The sequence below is a fragment of the Opisthorchis viverrini genome (assembly GCF_000715545.1).
Source record: "Opisthorchis viverrini unplaced genomic scaffold opera_v5_147, whole genome shotgun sequence".
NCBI lineage: Eukaryota > Metazoa > Platyhelminthes > Trematoda > Opisthorchiida > Opisthorchiidae > Opisthorchis > Opisthorchis viverrini.
In genome coordinates this window covers 145,816-171,153 of record NW_008751803.1, presented here as the reverse complement: position 1 = coordinate 171,153, position 25,338 = coordinate 145,816, and the positions used below count along the sequence as shown (strand labels likewise).

General features: G+C 42.0%; 2 protein-coding genes across 2 annotated transcripts; both read left to right on the top strand.

The window, feature by feature from the left end:
- Positions 1 to 2,123: 2,123 nt before the first annotated feature.
- T265_06788 (hypothetical protein) lies at positions 2,124 to 5,319 on the top strand (the record flags this gene model as incomplete). Its single annotated transcript, XM_009172153.1, has 2 exons — positions 2,124 to 2,162; positions 5,173 to 5,319. 2 exons carry the CDS (start codon positions 2,124 to 2,126, stop codon positions 5,317 to 5,319), a joined length of 186 nt encoding a protein of 61 aa, XP_009170417.1.
- A 1,187-nt stretch (positions 5,320 to 6,506) lies between these two features.
- Positions 6,507 to 9,367, top strand: T265_14134 (hypothetical protein; the record flags this gene model as incomplete). Its single annotated transcript, XM_009172175.1, has 2 exons — positions 6,507 to 6,891; positions 8,496 to 9,367. The coding sequence occupies 2 exons, from the start codon at positions 6,526 to 6,528 to the stop codon at positions 8,976 to 8,978; spliced, it is 849 nt and encodes a 282-aa protein (XP_009170439.1).
- Positions 9,368 to 25,338: the final 15,971 nt, after the last annotated feature.

Below are 25,338 nucleotides of genomic sequence, written 5' to 3'. Positions count from 1 at the left end.
GCACAAATAAGGAACTCCAATTAGACCAATCGATTCACTTCCGGGAACCCCATCTTACTTGTGGAGAAGATTAAGATACTTCATCTCCGGATCGGAACACAGTGAATAATGCAGGTCAAGAGGACTAAGAAGGCCACAAATTCAATCTGGAATACGCAAACATTTTGACTCACGAGAACGCGAGACACGGAAGATGATTTCTGGAAGCATGGTACTCCACGGCAGATTCGATCAACCGGTACATCGAACTGGATTTAATTGACGCACCCCTACGTGCAAAAGACCAACATCTCAACCGGAACACTCAAGGGGGACCGAATATCGGATTCACAAACAAACAAGAAACTCCCCGGAGGCAAATCAATAAAGGTCACAAGACGGGGCTCCAAAGGACAAAGGTAACTCCAGCATCGACCAGATTACGACGGCAGGGGATGCCAATTTCAAAGGTCACGTGGGCATCGGCGAATGGGGACACAGGACAACGGAGCAACCAATGGAATCGCCCGACCGAACAATTAATCGCGAACAAAGATCACCTCCTGCTAGCAGCACGTATATTAACACACGCGTAACACTGCTCAACGCACAACCACCAACCCACCGCTGTGCACCACTACGCTCCCCAATAACGCACTGATGATTTGACCTCGATTGGTGATGAAACGTTTGCAATCAAATTGCCCAGCTCAGTGAACAAGTCAACGACAAGCTACGCTACCTGAGTTACCGACATTTTCCTCTGTAGAAAACCTGATGTAGGATTAAAACTTTGTTGGCCCACTTGGATCCCAACAAAACCCACTAACGCTTCCTGCCAATCGACGTAATAACCTGTTTTTTTGTCGTTTCATGCACAGCGAGCTCAGCTTTGGAAGGAGATGAATTGTTCATTGAGACAGGTACTATGTATGCGCTGGATTACATTCCGGTTACGTAGGCAATACTGTGCGTGAACGAGTGCGTCATGTCCTCATGTTATTTTACCCAGCGGTTTTGTGCTTCGGTCGAAGAATTCGTTGGCAAAAAATAAAAGGTCACAAGGAGGCAAATCCGAAACACTCCTGTGATAAATCCAGAAAGTATTCGAATGCGCAGGATACGCACATCAGACTAATAATAGGTCGTTGGCCCACCTAGAATGTTCATCAAATTAATGTGCCACATACCTTAATTTGTAACTGATTTGGTATTTCTAAGTCTACTTCTGGACAAAGCGCACTCACAGTGTTGCAAGCCATGCTCAAAAGTATGACGTGATTGTCAAGACATTCATTAATTACTGGGGGAAGTGCTAAACGGAATTTGGAATTTTAGACCATTTGGGTGGTAGATAAATATCTGCCTTCTGGAAAGACGTCTCCTGCAGGACTCCAGCTTCCAAAGTTTGCTCCTTGATCACTCCAAGCAGGAATTCCCTCCCACCTACTATCGTTTATTTTTGAAAGGCATGGTCACAAACATAAAAAGTAAATGCAAGCAATGGATGTGGATGTGTTACAGGAGACTATTATTTAATACGCTAGAAGTGGGGAAACATAACACCAAAAGTTCAAGCCAGACAAAATGAACCCCAAGATTTGCCATGGAAATACAGTGCAAAGACCAGCAACCGAGGAAAGTCAGTGGTCAGAATGAATACTCAACACCATGTATAAAGAGTGCTTAAAATGGCAAGCAAACCCAAGTCACCTACCATGATCTTACTAAGTCCCAGTTCAATAACAACCTTGGCTGACTGAGGTAAGCGGATCCCTCGAAGAGAAATGACCATCGTTTGGTGGACCAAAAAGTCCACATCAAAATCGATTGCAGGTAAAGATTAGATTATAGAAAAGGAACATTCATCAGCATCATGGTTCTGCTTCTCACCTGTTCACACAATCACTCCGCGCCCATCCGAGACTTTGCTTACGTCTATCACAGCTGCTTGGCCCTCCCGAACAGTGAATAGGCCAGGCTTGATGGGTGCTTGTGGGTGCACTTTACTCTCTGGATAATCAAACCATCATCATTGTGAGCTGTAATAACCGCGTACTCGTCGTACAGTGTTTGTAGTTGCCTACAGCGCTTTTAAGCTCTCGAACACCGTTAAGTGGGTGAACGAATGTGTAACCTGTAAAATGATATCACCTGGTGTTCTGCGTTGTCTGGCAACCCCAGTATGTGTACAATGGGATTTGAACTGATGAGTCTGGGACTGATTTGGTAGATATAATCAAACGGAAGTGGATTAACATTGGTTGACCTGTAGTCCTTCATAGTACACCAAAGCTTTTCTGGAGATGTTGAATCGAAGGGGTTTTGATACCGGTTTTGAGAGATTCTTGTAAACACTATGAGAAGGTGTTGTCCATTCATGGATCATGCCCTTCTACATGCGTCTAGTCTGCTTTGTGTCCCCAGTTGTCACCGTACCTGTCGCTCAGTAAACTGAGAGTGATGAAAAGAATAGTTAGTAGAAAAGTTGGTGATAAACAACTATGCCTTTGTTGTAAAACTTCCCCAAATTTTGGTAAACAGCGCAAGCGTGTTCATATTTATTTAGGCCCTCACGGAGACCACCGAGCCTGGAACTAACGGTGTTATTGTTCACTTGAGAACCACTACTCCACTCTTCACTTGTGATCTGCGCTTGTAAACAGTATCCCGGAAATCTGGTTGCGGCAATTCGACAAAAATAACCCCCAGAATACTATAACTCTTTGTCTTCCAGATGAGCGGAACACCTTGGTACCATTAAAGGACTTACTGAAAAATACAGTAAAAGATCTATCTGTGCACCTAAAGTTTTGGAGAAGTTTTGAATAGGGATTACTAGCGAATGAAGCCCTATGGTATAGTAGAAGTATAGTAATAGTATAGTAGAAGTGGCAGTACTCAAACGTTAAACTGCATTCTTCAAAGACCTAGAAACTGGAAGGATTAGTTGTATAGTGCATGGTGTTTCCCTTTACACCCAAACAAAATATCAACAGGAAACTCGCATGGCTGACAACCGCGGTCGGGGAATGTTTAGCTTGTGCGTTCCTAACTGCAAAATACTGATAGCTATGGAAAAATCGGAAAGGACTGCTGTGTGAAGCTGTCCGGTCACATGACTAAATAAAACTGGTCCCAAGAATCAAAGTAGAACACACCGAGATTAATTACGAAACCTAATGTGACATCCCCCACAACACAATCGGTAAATATTGACGAGGATTGAAGTAGAGAATTAAAGTCCTCTAGTGAATTGATAGAAATGTTCATTGGAGACATATTCGGACTTCGAGGGTCCAGTTAGCAATTTCCTTAAAACAACGAAAAAACAAAGCTTATTAGCTCTCGGAAGACAAGACATGGTGTAGTCGATTGGCACTCGTCAACATATGGTCAAAATCCTTCAACAAAATCGGAATGACTAATTTCGGATGGAGGTGTAAGGAAAATTTTCTCTGTTCTCACAGAAAAGTTACAGTTTAACCGAATTTCCTGTGAACAAAATCATACATACTGTGGATCACTTGTGAATTTTAATCTCATTCAAATTGCTGAATATCTACACTGATTTTGAGGAAAATGTTGAGGTTACAAACAATATTTCGAGCACTCATTTGGTTTGACAACACAGAAGTCATTTGAATTGGAGAAGATGGCTTTCTGGACAGCTTTGTAAACACCTCGCATACTTACCGATACAGCACATTATCTCACTACATATAATGTCGGTTCTGAGTCAGTCGGGTGGTCGGCATTCGAAAGATGCGGAACTACGGAAAGCAGTTTGACGTGCATGAGGCAGCTGATGGCAGATGTTACTACCACCACTGATGGGTTCAATCACAGATGCGGTTAGAAAAGTCTTGTCCAGAGGCTATTCCTACCGGTGGTTCAGCGTTTATTTCAGTCGATTATCATTTGCCAGCTAGCGGGGTAACGGCACTATTATGCTTGAAAAGCCTTTGCTTTAGAACCAAATGTATCAGACCTATTTTAAATTTGGAGTTATAAATTAAAAATGCATCTATTCCTTCACATAGCTTCGCGAGCTAGATTGACGTGGGTCTAAAACGATCCGCAATTTCAGAACCAAGGCCATCGGTATACCCCATGGTTTGCATGGTCCAACATCAAAACAGTAACATGGAAATCGAAATCAGGGTGAATTACCGCATCCAACGAAAAGTGTTTTCAATGGATACTGGTGAATATGCACACGCAGCCTTAATGTTCATCGGGATTGGCTGGGGACTGTCTGCTGCAATGATAGGTTCCTTCACGCATATTAGTTGACTGACAGGTGCAACCACCAGGACGCGCTTCAGTACCGATGTCCTACCGAGAAGCGTGATTATCCGGCCCCATTCGAAATTGTTGACAACACGTGAATGCACATCATGTTCACTGAACTGAATTCTCAAACATGGTCGACGGTATCTTCGGTTGACGCGTTTTGCCCAAAGTTTTTGGACTCGTCGTGCTGCAAAACTTCACTGGGGCTGACTGCAAGTAGATAGCTTCGGGACTTCCAGACCCACTTCTATTTATTGCAGTACGCCTCCATTCTAACGATCAAATATCTCAGTAGTTTGCCTCTAGTGAAATCGAGCGGCTGTGCGTGGTCATTCCAGGTGTCAGCCAAATTCACCTCACGATAGGACAAGCTGTTTCGTATGATTGAATTTGACTCACCTGTGTACTAAATTATTACCCGACATAATTTGTACCGAAAAAACTCAGGTAGCGGTCATTTTGAACCAAGTTTGTTGATCAGTTTACAGTACGTGGTTGATTTCCGGGAAACCGACGGCCAAGCATTCTTCATTGCTGACTGGGTTTTCCCCTGTTTGTTCAAGTAGTGGTGAGTAAAATCTACGACTTGAAATTTCTTTCTTTCTTTCTTGGTAACATCCGAGTCTGTGCGCTACCACAATTGCAACGACTGAGGATGTTATGCTGTTGTTGGCTTGCATTGGTTGACAGTAAGTACTGTCAGCAGTACTTTCATACAAAACTTAAGTGTCCTCCACGGAACGAATTTCGTGACGGAGCCCGTGGTCAACCTTGGTTGCATATACCTCTTAACGTCAATCGTTTCGCACACACCGACTTTCTAGGAGCCAGACCGTTTCGGGTGCCTCACAAAAAAAGAAGTAATCATTTAGAATGTTTTATTTCCAACTCCTTTAGTGCAGTCCGTTTAACGATTCCGGTAGTATTCTAGTCCTTGTACTTCCTTCGGGTGGCATGGCAGCTAAACACCAAGAGGATACTATAGCTGTACGATACAATAACGATCTGTGTATCAATACCTCACCTAAACTGCGCGAGAGATAGGCCAGTTCTCCAAAGCTGTGACAGTGATGCTGAACAACTTCAGTGGTGGCAATAGGTGATCAGATTTGTCACCTGGGTTGGCTCACTCTCTCACTTTCCTATATACACCCGGTTAGTTAGCGTTTCCTTTTTAACCTAAGTCTTAAAGCTGAAATTCATTTCCGAAATCCGAATAAGCACTCCTATTAAAACACTAAGGATTAATGTTGCTGTTGGCTTGTGCATATGATGGTATATCCTCAAGAACGGAATTTTATAATAAGCGGTTTCTAGTGAGATGTAGGGCTTTGTTATATTCTGTTCCTTGAGAAGTGTGCTTGACGGGAACCGTCAAAACAAGTCTTTTTCAAGATCCTATAAACAATAAACGAGTTATTACAAGTTCACTGTGTATGCTAGGAAGCAAAGTATTGCATGCAGCATTATCGGTTGTAACTGTTCTTCTGGCTACCAGTGGCCAAGATATCACGATATAGCGACCGAACTCTACAATAAAGTGGGTTCATTTGGCAAGAGAACACTGGCTTTTGCTCTGTCCTTGGTGCGAATAGTCATCTTGGATGCTTCCTGTCTTGTAGACGAGGAAGTGCGACGTCTCCAAACAAAAGCTGTTTGGCGCTAAAATGTCGCTCATAAGCGGCTTCTAATGGTGCTTGAGGTGTATATCTGCATCACATTGAGACTTCTAACTTTCCAGAGTTAACCAGTCCAATTTTACAAACAATTCACACTAAAATAGGTTTTTGCAAATGTACCCGTTCAGCGGCACGCCTGCGACTACAATTCGGCTGCTGATACAACCCTCGTGCATGATTACATCAAAACTAGCGCAAAGATGAAACTCCCAGGACTCAGTCTATAGATTTATTTGTGGATTATCGATGGATTCCACAGCAATCCTGGGCTATAACCCCATAATTCTGTAGTGCTGTTCACCTTGATGTAATAGCGAAAATAAAAAACAATTCATTACCTATTCTGTTCCTATAAAAAGCCGTTAACTGATGCCTACTGGGAACTCAATACGAAGACCTAAGCATGGAATTTCAGAATAGCTCCGCAGAAATCACGTGTTTCTGAGTGGATGTGGTAAGCAGACGTTAAATACAACCTATCAAATCTCATTGCCTGCTTGCAATATATACTATGCAGCGGCAATGATATCAGTCTAAGTGAGGCCTTATCGCCATACACCTATAACTCGTCATGTTCAAAGTAGACCTCCCACTTGACCGTGAAGGCCCACAAGTTCAAAACAGGGGATTTTCGGCTGAAGGACCACTGCTCGTTATTGGTGCTGGAGTCGGCAGGACGGGCACAACGAGTTTAAAGCATGCATTCGAAATCATCTATGGGCAACCGTGCTATCATGGGTATGAGCTCATTGAGCGACATCCTGAACACTGCCCCAAATGGTTGGAAATCGACCGCCTGCTCGATAACTCACTCGGAGATGACGACGTATTCGATCCATCATTGTTTCAACAAATTTACAAGGGGTTTCGGTCGGGAACGGATATTCCAACTTCATGTTATTATAAGCAACTAATGAAAGTCTACCCAGATGTCAAGGTAAGATTCAGCGCAGTTGAATCATCAGTCCATTTCCAAGTCGCTGTACTATTTTTGCTATCCCACAGGCTATAAAAATCTCCATGCCAAATTCGCGTCATATAATGTATTGGGATAATAGCACAATGTGTCACTCTATGAACCTAGGCTGTAAGCCTTGGTTTGCACAAACCGCAGTTCCCAGTGGGTCTACAATTTACGTATAGTGATTTGCCTCACGCAAGCATTTCTATGATGGAATTCTTTAGCTCAGGTAAGACAGAGAAGCCGTACTTTCAAATTACGAACTCCGTAGAGTGGGCATACCGTATGCTACCGCTGACCGTTCCAGAGCGGGTCACTGTACCCTTCTTCCACAAGCATGGTACCATTTCGAACTGCAATATCCAAGCTGCATCCAGTTATGAATTATATGGCTCATTTACGGCTGGACTGATTTTCTGTACATCAGAAAAACCGCACACATCGATCACCACATTATTCGGGAATGTGATTTAGAAAAGCGATGTAAACGCTGCCAAAAAAATCTTGTGATGATAGAATGCGTTTGTTTGTTTTTTTAGTCTTCCAACCTGAGGGCAAACAACAAGCGGCTAAATCCCTATCGGGATCATACGATGATTTCTATCTGTGAGTGGCAACAAATTTAGACACCACAAAAGCCAAATCAGTCATTTTAAGGGAGAAGAAAAGTAAACAGGATGTTTTGGAAAAAACCTCTTACATGATTTCATTCGATTGCGAGACATACTCACGTATACAAAAGCGCCAATTCGGTTGAGTCTAGCTTATACTAGAGGAAAGTCGGAACCACACTAGCCTCGAACTTCAAATATTATATATATATATATATATTAGTGCAACAAACCGAAGATGTGCGGTTTCACTAAGTTCTAATAAGAATATTCTCCGTGTAACGGGAAAAGTAAGATCAAAATTGAACCATCGGATGGCAAAAACGAAGCTGAAGATCGAATTTGTTTGGAATTCATGGAGCTCATCAGCCGAGTAGTTGGTTTGTCTGGATGAGTCTACAACCACCGAAGTAATAGCGCAAGCCGCTGAACAGTGGTCTAGAATTGAGCGGAACTATGATCATCAGTTTGTGACCGATAACCAGGTCTACCGTGACCTAACCAATGTACTGATATCTGACGTATCCCAATAAGTAAGCACATTTCCAATGACAACACCTTCGAAAGTACTGAAGCTTCCCTAGCGAATCCAGGCAATGATGCCCACAATAGTACTGTAGAAGTCCGAATTCTGACGGAGGTTCTCAGAAATTTCCCAACAGAATTACAGTTTATGCCAATTTTTCAGGAAATCACCTAGCCAAAACTACAGACATTGATCCCTTAGATATTCGGTCTAGCAGGCTTCTCTGCACTGGTATGTGAAACCAGGGACACTTGCTGGATGATTGAATCGATTAGTTCACTCATCATCATTACAAAATTGTTGTCGTGTAAATGTCAAGTTCAGTGAACACAAGATGTTGTAGGTTCTGGAACTGGATTCGTGATGAACACTTACAGGGAAACCGACTTCCTCTACTTCGATAGACGACCGTTTTCTGAATTGGCCGTCTTCTTTACAAACAGGTTGTCCTGACCACGCGTGATTCCCAGAAGTGGCTGACAAGCGCAAGAGAGACTATCTTCCCAAGAATACCGGATGTTCCAACCAGCTGGATTGGAATGCTGGTCTGTGAAGTGTTGGTTGGAATGGGCTTTTTGCGAGTAAAGTCCCGTTGTTCGGAGCGCATGTTTGGTCCACAGTCTGATCGGGACGATGATAGAAAGCTTTTGGAAGCATACGAGCGATGGAATGCGCAAGTGAAGCAGGCGGTGCCCGCAAACCAACTGCTAGTTTTCGATATTCGGGACGGATGGGAGCCATTGTGCAAATTTTTGAATGTACCTATTCCGAATGAACCATTCCCATGCACGAATGACCGAACCATTGTGGCGATGATAAAGCGGAAGATTGACCGACTGACGATGGTTCTGCGATGCACTGCTGTCGGAACGGCTGTCCTAATATGTTGCTACTTCACGTATAGGAGATTACGTGCTCTGCGGTAGATTAAATGTGGCAAACGCACTTCCTCCGATAAATCCACCTTGGTTGGTTTTGTAGTTTTAACACATGTACTTGAAAACATGTATTTAAGTCTTTCTATGTCTTTGTCTTTCCCGTATCTTTATAACTAAAACCAGTGTTTTCCAATTATCTCAGTTACGTATACCGCTGTAAGCGTTTCTGAAGAGCCTGGTAATGTGCGACAAAAATCGTTCTTGTTCTTCCCAAAGTGCATTTCCCAGTTTACCTATCCACTATATTCATCAGTCTCAAGCTGAAACCTAAAAATTAGAGCGGGATACTAACGATTCCTCCACAATCCACTTGATTTTTTCCTTGAATTACATATGAATTCCAACTGCATCAAGTTGGGAAGGTAAGACGATGTGTGCTGAACTCTAATAAAGTGCTCTTCAAGATAGATGTGTTTTCATCTCATCGAGATCCACGTTTGTTGAAATGTACACCGAACAAAGTGATGGGCAATGTTTTCTTAGTTAGTAGTCTACACAGAGTGGAAGGAACATCATGACGTAAAGCTGATTGCGGTGGTTTGTTTATGGTATGCTTGCGTTTAATAGCTTATAGTGATAAACGCTGGAAACTTCTTCCGGTCGTATCTTGCAAGTAGGCAGACTCTCATTGATAATGACGTTCCAAATCTGACACCAACTAGGGTGGATTGTCAAATATAATGTACTGTCAGGTGAGTTGTGACGCGTGAGAGTGGTCTGCGTGATTCAGGTTGGAATGTGTGCTTCATCATGTAAGCTGACAACATAGAATTTTGATGACAAACTATTGTAGGAAATGTTTCGAAAGATTTCAAAAACCTTGATCACCTACTGATGGCCTCGAATAGGTGAATGTGCTAACCTTTGTGGGAATATGAACACAAAACGAACGGGCCTTTCTCGACATATCCCTGGAACGCCTATCCGCTTGAAAAATCTACTTCATCGCCTGCTGCAAAAGAACTTGGAATGACCAATACACAGTATTGTTTCTGGTTTGTTCCCAAAACACAACCTCGTTCTTAAATTCCATGGGTCAGACTCAGGGAATATCCATTGATGGTGATTTGGTTGGATCAAGATGGAGGGAGCTGTTTGAAAAGGTCTGTCAGAGGAGTACCCGGCAGATTCTGTTCCGATTGGGACCTACCATTCTGATGCATCTATTGGATGAGAAGTGATCCCGAATTAGTTGTTGGTGGATTACTTCGCCCAGCTCTATAAACACTCAGGCTGTTTATGACCACCTATTGTTAACGGATGTATTCCTCTTTTGCGTGTACACAACCCCACCGTTCTGCCTGTCTGATTAGAAGTGATTCCGCTGGCTTTCTCAAGCCAAGGCTCCTAAGCTGTAAGAGGATCTAGAAAAACCGCTCAATTCACCTTAGAAATCTCAACCACCCTGCCTTACCCTAGTCGAGATTTCTTTCTGAAATTAAAGTCAGTTGGTGCAGAAATAGTGAAGAGTACTGCACAAAGGGTTTAATCCTCAGTAGGACTCAACAGCAACTCGCGTTTCACAAATGTCCAGAGATGTTCAAAACAGCATCACAACGGTTATCAGGTGAAAATTCAACTGTTTGGTTATGGTCGGCTGATCAGAAACTTAAAATGAATACAAGGCCACTGTTCTTGCAAACTCGAAATACACATCACATGATCAGGTGTTGACTAGCTCCTTAAATTAGGAATTCTCTAATAGAAGCTTCACGCGTCATCTGAATCATTCCACCCCCAGATCTAGTTACATAGTTTGTTGATGTTGTCCCTTAGTTACGTGCTTCAGATAATTTCCAACGAGAATGAAGCAAGTGTGCAGTGCACCTTAGTTTTTTGGCTTAGATTGACGTCACTTACTTGGAGAAATATCAACTAACAACTCCACATACTGTATTTTATCAACAGGTTTGTAGTCGTCAGCGGTTGTGATTTCATTAAATTGCCTCTAATGTCAATCAACAAGGCGGTGCACAGTACCCCTACAGGATAGACCGCTATGGGGTGTAGGGCTTCTCATGAAGTATGCCCCATTCTCCGAAAATTTTCACAATAAACCGTGTGCGAAAATGTATGTTGTCAAATACCATGCAGCACAGTGATATCCACCGGACGAGCGCCTCGTTCGCAGGGCGCGAGTTATGGGATTTCAGACATCAGTGCATGAAATAGGTTATGGTTTTATTTGCTCTTCCCTTCTTAAAAAATTGACCAGTAGAAGGCGCAGTGGGCAGGAAGTCATGGGGACAGTAAGCCAAACAAATCAAGAACCACACTTTTAGCAGCACATATTACACCAAAATATTTGCATGTTCGTATCTTCCAGACGTTTTATGGTTCTACACTGTTTGTGTTTTAAACATATTACACCAAAATATTTGCATGTTCGTATCTTCCAGACGTTTTACGGTTCTACACTGTTTGTGTTTTAAGGCTGTACGCAGATGTGCATGCCCAGAAGTAGAATCGAACACTCAGTTGTCTTGTAAATTAATATTTTTTGCTGAAAAAGCTTAATTGGCCAAGTGGTTGGATGCCTCCGCCAATTTAGAGAAACACTGGACATTGTAGCTGAATGAACACAGTACTAATTGCGCGTCCATGGTTGAAATTTGTCTTCCAGCTACAGAATAGGATACGTTCTATCACACACATCGTGTGCAGGATCAGATGAGCGTGAATTTCGACCATCTAAGTACACATAACCACTGGACAGTTTAGTCAATGCCTATTTGCTCACCCGTGACAATTCCGATCTCGCAAGTCGTTCTACACCCCCATCTAATGCTATCATCGTGTACCTTGCTTTTTTGCTAACTAAAGAATATTTTTACTGACATTCCTGGACGGCTTCGTTCGATTATTATTCTCCCCGTGTTTTGCAGTTGACGGATTGTTTTTTTTTGCATAAGCCAATACTTATCGTATATTTTTGAAGAGCGTTGCTGATGGATATGGAAGGATTACAGGAGAATAATAAATAAAACGAGAGAAGCGTCCCATTCGAAGTCGTGCCACCAACAGTCTCATTCAGACAGGACGAATCCTAACGTGTGCAAGAACGTTTAGCATAGAAGACCAGCAACCGAATAAAGTTCAAAACGCAAAAGCTATCCAAAGCACGGCATGCAATAGCAAGGTCAACGCCCCTTGATCCAGCACAAAGTATCCGTCATACTTGGTTAAGTGTGGAAATCAGCGGTCAGAATGAACACTCAGTGCTTTTTTACGCATAAACTACACGGTAATTACAAAGAGAACCCAAAAGAGCAAGCAAACGCAAGTCACTGACTGGGATCTTAGGAAGTCCCAGTCCAATAACAACATTCGCAGATTGAGGAAAGCAGTTCCCCGAATGAAAAATGATCATCTGCTGATGGACAAAAAAGGGGAAGAGTGGATCTTCCTGCCTCAAACGTCTGTGGCAGTGAACCTCGAAACCCTGAAAAACTGCTACAGCATTCTGGTAGGATTGCGTTTTATCGAAATAGAGGTGACGATGCTCCATATGCCTCGCAGATCTGACGATTTTGTCATGAAAACCGAATCAAACGCTTTTGAGATATCAACAAACGTCAAGCAGAGGTAAAAAGCAGTCGCCGAAGAGTGACGAAGGGCATGTAGCAGCGGTGCAACTTCCAAACAGTTGTCTCGATGTAGAAATCCAAACAGAGGTGAGGGGAGTTGCAATCTGCCATTCCAACGATCAGCAAGCACCTTGTGACAACATTGGACAAGAATGGATGACACGGAGACTGGTCTCAGTTGGTACGATGAAGTCGGATTTTGAAAATTTCAGCCGGAATTAAACACTTTCTCTCCTCGACATTTCTAAGTCTTTCTTCGTCACAAGAATTTAGCATGGTTCAGAAAGTAGGAAAAATTCAGAATAACCGACGTGTCCAAAATCGGATAGATTACAGTTTTCATTCCTTCGTTCAGCTACTTAAATGTCACAAGTAGTTGGACTGATTTGTGCCACACGTTGACATCAGATGCGATACTTTCGAACGTGTGCAGTATGACGCAGGAAGCCCACTTTTCATGATATTCTTAAGTAGCCTTACGCCACACTTTCACAAACTTGAAAACTTGCAGGCTGAATGTCCATGGCGCAGCATGAAGACTGAAATGATGAAACATTCTTGCCTGTTTCTAGTACTTATCGGTTTTACAGCAAATTCATAATCGTTGTTGACAAAGAATAACGTTTGTAGAGGAAGAGGAATGCCTCGTGGAAAACTTACTAGGAATGTTGCATTAATAAAACACAAATTACACAGAAACACCACCACAGATGTCGATATTCTGCGGATCACCCACGGGAAATCAGCAAGACTAAAGAGTTCAAAGGAAGTCAACAAAATGAGCGTTGGTTTAGACACTCTTGGGTCTATCTAGGCACTAGTGGTCTGAAACATTAGGACACCTCATATCACCCGTCCTCAGAAGCCATGTCTCGCAACCATACTACAGTACAGCCCTTACTGTATCCCGGTGCACGCGACCCTTAAGCAAAGGGATCGAGGTCAAGGAGTGTACAGCCCTACTGTATCCCGGTGCACGCGACCCTTAAGCAAAGGGATCGAGGTCAAGCAGTAGAATGATCAACACTGCGCGTGAACTCTTTGCTCAAGAATTCGCGATCTGGGGAGCCATTCAATACGTGACCTAGTGATGCAAACTCCGAATTTGAAGGAATGGTGGCGTTGTATCCGGTTTGCGTACCGGTTATTCGCCCTGCTGATCAGCCCCTCTTAGCAGAATGGTTCAGTGTTCACCTACTAGTTAGTTCGAATATTCCTGGATATTCGTGAAACTCGAGCTGGTGACAATTCTCAATAAAATGAATCATTTATACAGTGCTCCTCGTCTTTTGCATTGTCTGACTTCAACCACCTGATGCAACCTCGGTTGAAACTAATTAAATCTTTTCTGCCACGGATCAGTCCACTGCTGAACATACTCTCCAAGTCTAGCTGAATGGGCAAGATAACCTATAGTTGCGATGAAGGCGATTCCAGGGGCACTGAATAGAGCCTTGTGATGGCGCAAAATTCCATGCTGTTAATTATATCGCAAATGATCTAATACAGAATATCCGTCAATCGTCAGGCCTCTACTGCACTGTGCTCATGCGGTGGATATACGCCTGATGTGAAGTATAGTCATTTATTAACTGTCCCGTCTTCTAACGTGCATTAGGGGTTCAGTCGTCACCGGATTGCTTACATGATTGCCAGACCTCCCTGTAACGTTGCCCTTAGTGTGGTTCTCAAGGTTGATATCCGCTGTTCTTCTTCCTGGTTTGAAGTTTGTTTATAGAATAGTTATCCGTACAGCCGCTGGACCAGATATCAGAAATGTTACTGCTCCTGGTGAAACCTGATTAGTGTTCTTTGTTGTGCATCATCGTTGAGGGACCCTTCTTGCTCACTGTGTTGAAGGTTAGAGGTCTCTCAATAACTCGTGTGAAAAATTACCTTATGTCGTTCCAGTATAGTCATAGAACAAGTCAATGTGATGCTCGCTGACACGATGAAGTCATACGTGTTTCCAGTAAGAAAGTCTTACAGATGGGTTCAGATTGACCAAATCATATGCTATGAGCATTCAGAATTTTGGGAGGACCACACTCACTATAGAACTGATTTGATGTTAAAGATAAGCTCAGATGAATTTTAACTGTCTCCCGGTTACGGCATTCTTCAGTTTATTTGCTACACAGATGAAGAATACTATTAAGTATAGAATCGGCTGAATCTCAGTTTAGTCATTCCTTAAAATCAACTTGGTTTGGGGAGTTGTGCACTGAATACAATCTCATAGTCGAGTAAAAATAGGGTTAACGCAAACTGTGGGGATGCGACTACCACTGAAATGCGCGAAATGGAGAAACCGATCGTGAGCTCTCGAAGAGATATCAGTAACCACATGCGTAGTGTATTCTGTCAAGTTGATTACAATTTCTCATTTCACGTTTAGTCCTAGGCACGCATGAATATGCCTGTCGATGGTTGCTCATGATACTGAGCCCTCTCAACTAATGAGCACTTTGGTCAAATTAGGTTCGCTATTCCTTGCCATCATAATAAAAAACCCCCGCCACATTTTGCAAATCTCCCTTTTAGGTGGTGCTCAGTTTCCATTATCCTCTAAAAAATTCCAAACGACAGTATGTTTGGAAATCCCGTCAAATACAAACTCAAAAAGTATGGAAAAGTGATAACTCGACGAAAAGGTACTCATTTTCCCTGATTATTTCTTTCCTCTATTACTTTACCAACGACATATCAGGTCATCCTATCGCACATAATTTGAATCAAGATTCTACAATATCACCTCACACAGCCAAATCAGCGCTCGTGGTGTTTTCGCACCAGCTTACAGGCCAGATAAATTATCCTTGAATCATAATGAATAAAATATCTCACATGTGGTCTAGTTTGTGCGGGGTCCGAGGTGAACTGTGCTAAGGTGATTGGTGCTCGGAGTAAGGCTTCTTGGTAGCTGATTTCGGAGCTCGCCACAGTTCTCCGGATCTACTCCCGTTAATGTTCACAAAAAAGCAATCATTCATTCAATATATTTACTTGTTTCTATTGTGATGCATCTCACTTTGTTCATGAAATACATAGCACTTCGTATCGGCTGACTACTTTGAACAGAAATTGACAACACCTCTGTCAGGAATCTGATTGACTTTTCAATATCTTGAAGAGGAAATTATTTGTTAGTAAACTGTGGGTCTGAGCTGATGCATCCACCTCTAAAAAAACACAGGGCTCCACACGGTTTGTCTTCCCACAGGACATGCATCTGGGGATATGACGGGCCAAATGGCTCACGAAGTCATAAAGGTAATCGAATTTCCTTAAGTCGTACTTCACTTGCGAGGTAGTTGATTGATTATCCAATGGAAATTGATCCTCACTCGTAGACGTTCCGTTACACTTCATATCGTAAACTAATGATGTGATCCGTTGTTGACGCCATTGATGGATACCAACATGAACTGTGAAAACGACCGTGTGACTTCCTGAGTACCCTTATAACATCTAAGTGAAAAGTGAGAGTTAATCGCACTACTGTTTGGCCACCCGTGAACCAAAGTTTAAATGTTCAAACACTGACTAGAGAGGCGCCGCATAGAAACTCCTAGGTTTTCATGAGATGCGTGCCTCTGAGGATTCCCACTAAAGACGAAACAATCATGCAGTATTTCTTGGCTTTTAGTCATAGCATGGCTTCACTTGCATGACAAAACCTCGAACAAAAATTATCGGATCTCCTTACATTACCGTCAGTCGATAAGTGGTCAGGAAAAAAATGAACTGACGATGAGGAAAACCTTCATTTGAAAATTTGTTATTGAAATTGAGCTAAGCCCAGTCAGTTCATAAGAGTAGAAGAAAACCGATTGGTACTAAATTGCCACAGCCACGAACAGCAAAGAAATCGTTAAGCATGAGCTTACCTTGTTAGTGGAATTCATATGCGAATGTGTCGAACGCTGACTTGCTCACTATCTATCTCCGAAAAAATCTCTTTTATGGATCTGCGGTTGGCTTTAGTGTCTAATTCTATAGTCAAACTGAAATCATTCGCAGAGGTTTCAATAAGCGGTTGATGGTGTGATGGCAACCTTAGAGAAACCTTTGGGAGAAATGGTCGATTTCGAATATTCAAACACACTCGTAAAACTGTTTTTGATCAAATATACCCGATTGATTTCTTACCACTCACCTTATTCTGATCGAAACTGACAAATAACTTTGTAACACTCGGAACCCAGTACGTAATTCGACTCTGGAATGTGTAGCTGTCGTTCAGCGCTTTCGTGTCTCTGCTTGAAGAATCAATAAAACTGGCTTTCACGATGGTAGATGGATATATTTTGCTTGACTTATGCATCTTGCCACAATACGACCTCAAATGGGGGCAGTTCAGCAAAGGGGTACAACGTCACATCTCTCAGTGACCTGACTTGAGACGATCAATCGGATCACTTGCGAGGAAATTTTTACTCCTCAGGTTCCACAATTAAAATTTACGGGTTGCAAAGTGTGGATTATCCTAAAAGGTTCTCAGTTAGCCTGATCCTCTGTGTTCAAGCCCCGCGAAAGCGTACAGTTGCCCAGTGATAAAAACCGTATGTTTGTGAGGTCCACACTGGAGAGGAATCAATCATGTGTCCATTCACTAAGCACGTTTAGAATGATCATCCTGTGAACCACGTCCAATGACCGTTATGTGTCCCTGGGTACTTGTATCAAAAAGGTTGATCATTTGTCCAATCAATTGTTGAATTAGACTATCGTAATACTAATGCGTGAACTAAATATTGAGCCTTTACAAAAAGTGTTAGGTGACCGAACACTCTCCTTCTGCCGGACGAGTCTCAATAGAGACGAAACTTTTAGCTCAAACGAAATTTCCAGAATCTGAGTAACTTTGATAATGGCGGGCATAGTGAATTCCCTTACGGCTCTGGAATAATCGAATAGGCAAATTATCCGTTAACCGTGATACCCAATTAGACAACATGCTGTCCAGACACTCGATAACAAACTGTTTAATTCGTGCTATGGTTGGATTGGGAATAACGTTTCAATGCAAAATCTGCTGCGTATCATTCCTTGGTGCATCGATACCGAGCTTGTCAAAACGCTTATGATGATCATGGGTGAAACATAAACTCAATTGAACGACGGCAGTCTCTTTGTCTTCATCTACCGTCAGCGCCCAGTGGTCAGCATATTCCACTGGCACTCACTGGATAGCCCGATGTGAGAGACACAAATAGGAAAACACCACATTGCAGCTAGTTTGTGGTTTGTCGCACTTTTCCCTTTTCTCAGATATTTTCTGAGCTTGTACCAAGCCTTGAAACAGCTCGTAAACTCAATTCTTTTGTCATTTGCAGCGCTTCTCTCCCTACTGGACCGATAAAGTTGGCACTGAATCGTTGAATATGTCCTATCAGGCTGCTTTCCTCTGATATGGTAGGTTCTCAGAACATTCTTGTCTCGATTCAAAAAGCCAGTTGGCACCCTCAGTAGTCTTTTATTATCAGGCCATTCATATATTATCTGTGGGATTTAGAAATTTTCAGCGGAGATTTGATCCCGTAAGTGAATCCAATCTATGTTGTAAAGCTGAGAAGTACTGAACGGTTCTTCCATCCATATTGCGAATCATCGGCAATGCGCATCTGACGAAGCTCTAGAGAACTCGCTACCTCCAGGCTTTTAGTTGGTAAGCAAAACCGTTTAGCAAAGAGCGGATGATCAGCATTTTGATTAACTCACACCTGGACAGATCCTGCCACTATTCAGCCTTCAATCACGAACACTACATCACATGGTTACGTATTGACCAGTTCTTCAACTAATGACTTCAAGGATGGAAGTATCACTCGGTCTGCGAAATTATTCTTTCCCGGCTTTATTTACAGACCGATGATAGTGTGAAGAAATTTGGAAATTTCCAGTTGGGAGTTTGTCGTGAAATGTTCGGTTCCCGTGATGCATCTAGGACCAACCGGTTTTCCCCGGAAAACATGAATTTACGTTTACTATTTTAAAAGATTCCAGAGTGGCAGTAGAAACTCTGATTTGTTGAACAGTCCAATTTGTTGCCTTCTGTGCGCTTTCTAAAGATTTATAGAATGTCCCGCAAAATGAATTTGCGGTTTTCATAATCCTCTAACTGTGCTTGTGGAGACGCTACTCAGGCGTAACATGTAAATAACCTAATTAGGTTTTTAATTACTACAGTTAAGCCGCATATGTAAATCAACCATGCCACTCGATTTACAGCTGGTAAAAATCAATCGATAACTTTTCCAAGTATTAGAAGTTCGCCGATTTCGAAAATTCACTTCCTTATCTATTGCGTGAACATCTACTGACCATTGAATATAGCATTGAAGCTGTTCCATGATCGCGAAGTAATCAAGCCCCGAAATTTCTGATGGCCCTTTAGCCCTGAAAATGTTGGAAACAAAGATAAATGCACACTTGCAGGCTGCCGCTGACTGACGGAATAATTTGGACATGGCACGGTACAACTCATTCAAAAACACTGGAAGGTGTCTCACATGACGACTGGATGTTGCTCATAGCTACCAGCACGTTTCCGTTACTTGTCAAATATGGAACGAGAACGTCACAAATTTCCATGTTGTTTTATGCGTCCCGGTGGGCCTGTAGTCACAAAAAGAGTAAAATAATGCTATTGGTTGGCGGAACAGTATCATATCAAGTTGGTAGTTGGTTGAAAAGGCAAAACATACAGTCTAGGATGGCCCAGCGTCGGTGGTAAGATTTTTGAAAATCATGTGTTTTGTCGGCGTGTCAAACGGTTTAAATAACTAAACAGAGGAAGCCCTAGTTAGTGATCTATTGTTACTCTTATCGTTTTCAGCGCATGAACAGTGGACGGAAAGCCCAAAATATTCACATTACTATGCTTGAGATTCCACTTGGAGGTCTCTTGATGAAGCCCGTAGTAGCAAGTAATATTAGCCGGCTTCTCATTAATGTATCAAAAATTGCTATCATACCATTGCCATTTGGGAAAAACGCATTTGAGGAAATATTAAATGCGGTCGTTTCTAATGAATAGAAAACTCTTGGAGTGTTCATTCCACTTTAAGGAAGCACACTTGAGGGGTATCAAATTATCCATTAGACGAAGTTGTTTTTTTTTTGGCTGCGTGACCGATAGGAGCCATAGTGCGGTGAAGAAAACTCCCTCAGTTTGCATGTGTGTTAGTAATTCAGAACCAGAATGAAAGGAAAAATAGAGTAAGCTGTCAAACCTGCTTTCAGCAGATTGTCCTAATTTTTCAAACGGGTGGGATGATTTACAGGCCATAATAGCAAGAATTTTTTCAAGGTAGAAGAAGACAGTCTTGGGTCTGGTGTCTGTCCTGGAGAACATCTCCAAACAAAAAGGTTTTCGTTCTCATGTGTTTCGTTATTATGCACCTCTAATAAAGACAAACCATAATCATGCCCATGCAGTGCAGACCTTCCAATTTCGAATCATCCAAGCTATCAGAATTGAGCGGTTTTTGAACCAGGTAAGTGAAGTGGAATGGAAAACACATGACCAAATGTTTTATCACAAAGATGTTTTAAAATAGCGTCAACACTGATAATTATTGACTGATCAAGTAACACCATGTGCTGTCCTATCCTAATTTCATACCCTGTCAACTTCATTTAGTAATTGGTTCCGAAAAATGCTAGTGCGCATACATTCTTGGCTAATCAAGCTAAATTCAGTGATGAAGACCTTGCCTATGATCAACACCAATGACATCGAACATCGAGCGTCACAGTCCACTTGTAAGTCTTGGCCAAGCATTGTGCCTTTCCGACGGTTATTCAGCAGCTTCTGAACGCGCAATCTCTTTGCTGAAGAACTTATCCCCTTCCAGGAGGAGTTGCGATCCAAGAGACTTTGTTACCACATCGTTTATTGTTGACGGGTACCGCCAAGAATAAGTAACGCTGAGCCAACGTTCAGGAACTTTCCGCTTTTTTGTAGTTCCTTCTGCAAGAACAGCTCTTTTGATTAGAGATTCGGAATTCGAGAATGCGCGAGGCTGCTCATTTGCCGGCCGTCACCGTTTTATAAATTTATTATTACAGTAGGAGGATATGAGACTGGTAGTTAGAATTGCCTCTGTATAACAGTCACGCAAGCCTCACTAAGATCACGTGGAGTATCGACGACTAAGCAAAATACAGGCGAGTGTGTGTAGGAACCGAGCACAGCTACTTGGTCCCACTTACACATACAGACAGCGAACCAGAATGGCATATGTAGTCGATTCGGTAGAGGTTGGCAGATTAGGACTTGAGGATAAATGTACGTAACTCAATTCAACGATGAATTTCAAAAACACGTTCATTCTTACCGATAATTTAGCTGCAATAGGATACGAATTCCAAAAGAAACAAATGATATCTACGCCAAACCTCATCATAGTGATCTCAAAATACAGCTGCATTCTCACTGACAATACTTCATTAATTAATTTCTGTGTGTAGCTCATTCGTTAGGAAACGGCAACACAATGGTTCTGAGTCTATTCGTTCACTCAGGGAAGTATAAATTTGAACTTTTTGCTTTTAGAATTCCAAACAATAGGTGTGGCACTTCGGACACTCACGTAGTGAACTTGTCTACTATTCTAATTAAACAACCATTATCATTCCTTACGCAAGTTCGCTAAAGTGTGCTAATTATCAATCTACTTAAGCAATCGTTCAAGCAAACTCTGAACCACCAGCTTCCATGAGAATGTTTCAACATTCATCACTAGTCTAACGCCTACTTCGTGGCACCCAATCTCAAAACATCTCCCAGGGAATGGCTGTTTTAGTTCTGAATTATTTTCTAGTGCGCACGCGCATCGTTTGTCCATAGCATTTTACATGAATACAAAGAGGCAACTCGAGTATCATTGAATTCCGAAATCGGCAGATTGATATAACCATTTTCAGAATGATAGACGTTCTACCATGGTTAATTACTGTAGAGTGCTACTTCACAAGCGGTTGCCAGCTGAACACCCAAGCAACTCAGAAACCAGGGTTTTTTCATCAAATCCAAGCCCGCATAGGATTCTTGTACACACGCTTGCCAAGTTAGCATTACTTTTCTATCTTACCTACGTCAATCTCCAAGGAGTTTGTACACACTGGTGATTCATTACGAGATCTGATAACTCGGTTGTCGGTGTATGCAAGAGTTCTCCCGAAGTGAGGCGTGAGTACTGATCCAATTCTGGGTATTTGGTTGTGCTTGTACATCAATATACCAAGCCGTCTCTTAAAGAAACGCACGTTTTGGTATCGGTACTCAAAATATGCTTTTAGTCTCCTTATTTAACATGTGTAAAGCATTTTTCGGTTTTAGCTTTTTGGACGCTGCCTAAAAGGTTCTCAAGTTTCACTTTAAGATCACTTTTACATTGTTGTGTCATTTAACGGTGGTTATGGGATTCCTAGTCATCAATTTTTTCTCCTACAAACGTTTATTTGGCCCCTCAAATATATGCGGACTTCATCATATGAAGGAGTAGTTGGACATACGAATTATTAGGACACATTTTCCCCGCTTAAAGTACACACTGAAATAAGCAGCAATACAATTTATATTTTCTGGCAATGAAAGAAGCTGAGTTCAGATCTCGAATTTCGAACGCCACATATCAAAGCAATTTGAACCATACATTCATATCCTTGAGGTGCACCTCAAATGAGAAGGTTGGCCCAGGTTTGTCCCTTCACATCATTGCTTAAAGTCAGTAACTTGGACATTCTTGTGACAAGATAAATTTTATCTGCGCAGATTGGTTGATGAAAGAAAAGCCTATCAGGTTTTTTGTCCAACAAAATGCAAGGAACAGTTTGACAGCCGCTAATGAATTCCAATAATTTCCGCCCCAAGGTTCGGAGAAGTTTTCTGTATTTTTTATTACGGTTGGGAAAATATACACTTGGCTAATGAGCTTCCCGTAGTTGAGGATTCACTTACTTTGAAATATTTTTTCCTCGTTTCTCCCATCACTGGAGGAGACAATTTTTACTATGGCACTATACATCATCGTGTCTTCGAAAATTTGCACTGATCGGCTTAACCTCCATAGTTCACGCGAAATTATCTCCATTCATTCCACATTGCAGGCATTGGCTAATTAGCTAACCTCGACTGATAGTGATAGACGCTTTCGTGCGACTCATTGACCATATAGAACATTATCAATCATCTGCCGAGATAAGCACTTCTACGTAATTTAAGTTGACCACAATGGGGGACTCGAAGAAATTCCACCTTAGTCTTACATCCATAGCTTTCTCGTCGTGACTTGCTGAACGACCGTATAAAGCTGTGTCGGTCCTTGACTTCCTTCTCCACCCACTGTGGTATATAAAAAAACACGGTAGCTTCAATTAGATCTTTATGGAGACACAGGAAGATTATTACTGCTGTATTTAATAGGTAATCACCGAATGTTCCACAAGGTCATACCAGAACCCCCGGGAGGGGGCGAGAGGCATCGAGCTGAATATCTTTGTTCCAGATCGGCTGGCATTCTGACTAATCAGAATATGCTTTCGTACGGTCCGTAGCTCGCACGTGACACATCCGTCCATTGGAGGTGCTGTTCGGTTATCAGGGGAGCCTGGCCTCCTCAAGGAAGTATGCTGCACAAAGACAGTTCCATGTTCCGAGTAGCATATTTCAGGTAGCAAAGTATTCCTTCCGTACGACATCACTCAACTGAAATCCTGGACGGCTCACTGCCGGGTTCTCTTTTTGGCCACGAAAGCGGGCAATTCTATCAGTTGACTGCTTAACTTGCCGTCGAATTGTGAATAATGTCATGTGAATGGAAATATGTTTTATCTGTTTTATGCAATTATCTCTGTATGTACAGTGTTAGATGAATTTTTTCGTTCACCACGAACAGCACATACATTTGAACTAGACTCAGAGCATGCGCTCTCACTAGGATTGCACCTACTGAGCTTGTTGTAGCATCACAATGTTTTATGTATGCAAGACAGGCATGCAGGCATGAAGACAAACAATAAACGATTGTGGTTACTAGGAAACAGTCTCGGAGTTCGTCAGCTACGAAACAGACCGGTAATGATACCTAATCTGAGATAGTTACCCATGATATACATTTCATCTGTCTGAATGTATAGTTGTGATCAAACCAACGGGCAGCAAATGCTGGAACTATTGATAGGTAGTGTCCTCTGACGCAACCAGTATCATGGGACTCAGCGTACTGATCAGGATTACACATTTTGGTAACAACAAGTGACGCAGAACGAAACAAATAACTCTGTATTCATTCTGAATGACTTTTTCCCACAACATAAGCACCAAACAATTTAAGCGGAAAACTGTCTCGACGGATTTCAGTTGAGTTTGTATTTGCTGTCTTCTTAACCAAGAACAGCCAACTTCCTTGGAGTTTTTCTCAGTGCGGATGAAATTTTACGCAAAATGCGGGTGGACGCTATATTTGCACGATGTATGGAAAGTTTAAACCATGCACACATGTCACATTGTTGTCACGTGACCGCCGCTGATGCCCAGTGAAATAAATGTACGCTGAATTTTAGTACATCATTTATAGCAGCAACTAAACTTAAAAGGTTTTCCAACCTGTTTGGTCTCCGTGGTGAAATACGTGATAAGTGCACCGTATTGTCAACACATTTTACGGTTTAATACTTTGAAGGATGATTGGAATACGAGACATCAGAATCATTTCACTGTTTAGAGAACCCTTTGATCCAGAAGCTACTTAGAGTGTTCCATATGGTGTCCCAGTGGTTTCGAGTGAACTGAATCATCGTTCCCTCGCGGATTTATGGTATCAATGGTTGATATTTTGTTCCTCACAGGGAACATTCATTTGTCACGGTGCTATTATAGCACATTGAGGCGAGTGAATGGTCGGTCGTATGGGTCTGTCCAAGTGCTGTTGTTATGTGCAGAGTTTAGAAAAATGTGATGAACATGACTGATACTCTATTCATTGCTCTATTCATTATTTTCTTGTTTTAATATTCCATATGCTGTACATATACGCCAATTCGAATACATACGTGCTACTTGTTGCTCTAATCTGAATTCTGGATTCTTAGTTCGTCTGGTTATACCGATATACGTACAAAACTTAATTCTCACAAAAACTTATTGGACTTGTGTTGTGAGTAACTGCCTGTTGAATTAATGACCTGTGGCTGAAGTAACATCACAAGAAGACCTCATCTGTCAAAACTTATAGAAGGAAGCACCAATCAGGCTTTTGTTGCACTGAGATATAGCTTTGATACCACACCTCCATTGAATTCACTATCGAAGAAAACGTTATCAGAATTCACTGCCGAGGTATGATCAGAAAAGAAAGGGAAGTTCAAGTTGAAAATGTTTTGCAATTGCTGAGCTGCATTTCACCTTCAGAGTGGAAACATGTCTGCCTAAAGTCAACGGTTGAGTAAAATACATCACGCAGTTTGGCCTCACTACGTTGCCCCTCTTAAATTGAACAGGGTGAATTGGAAATACATATAACCAAACCGATGCAATAGTTGATAACGTGCTCAGTATCAAACCATCTTCGAAATGTATATACCGTGGTTCTGTAATAGAGACCATTCTTATCTAGTATAATTTATTTCTTAGAGTGATTCTCACTTATAGAGACCATCTCAACGGTTCTGGAGTCAGTACGTTGTTTTCTACCCTCATTTTCTTGCGTTTGATCTGTTCGAAACTTCTGATACCGTCAAGGTCGTGCTAT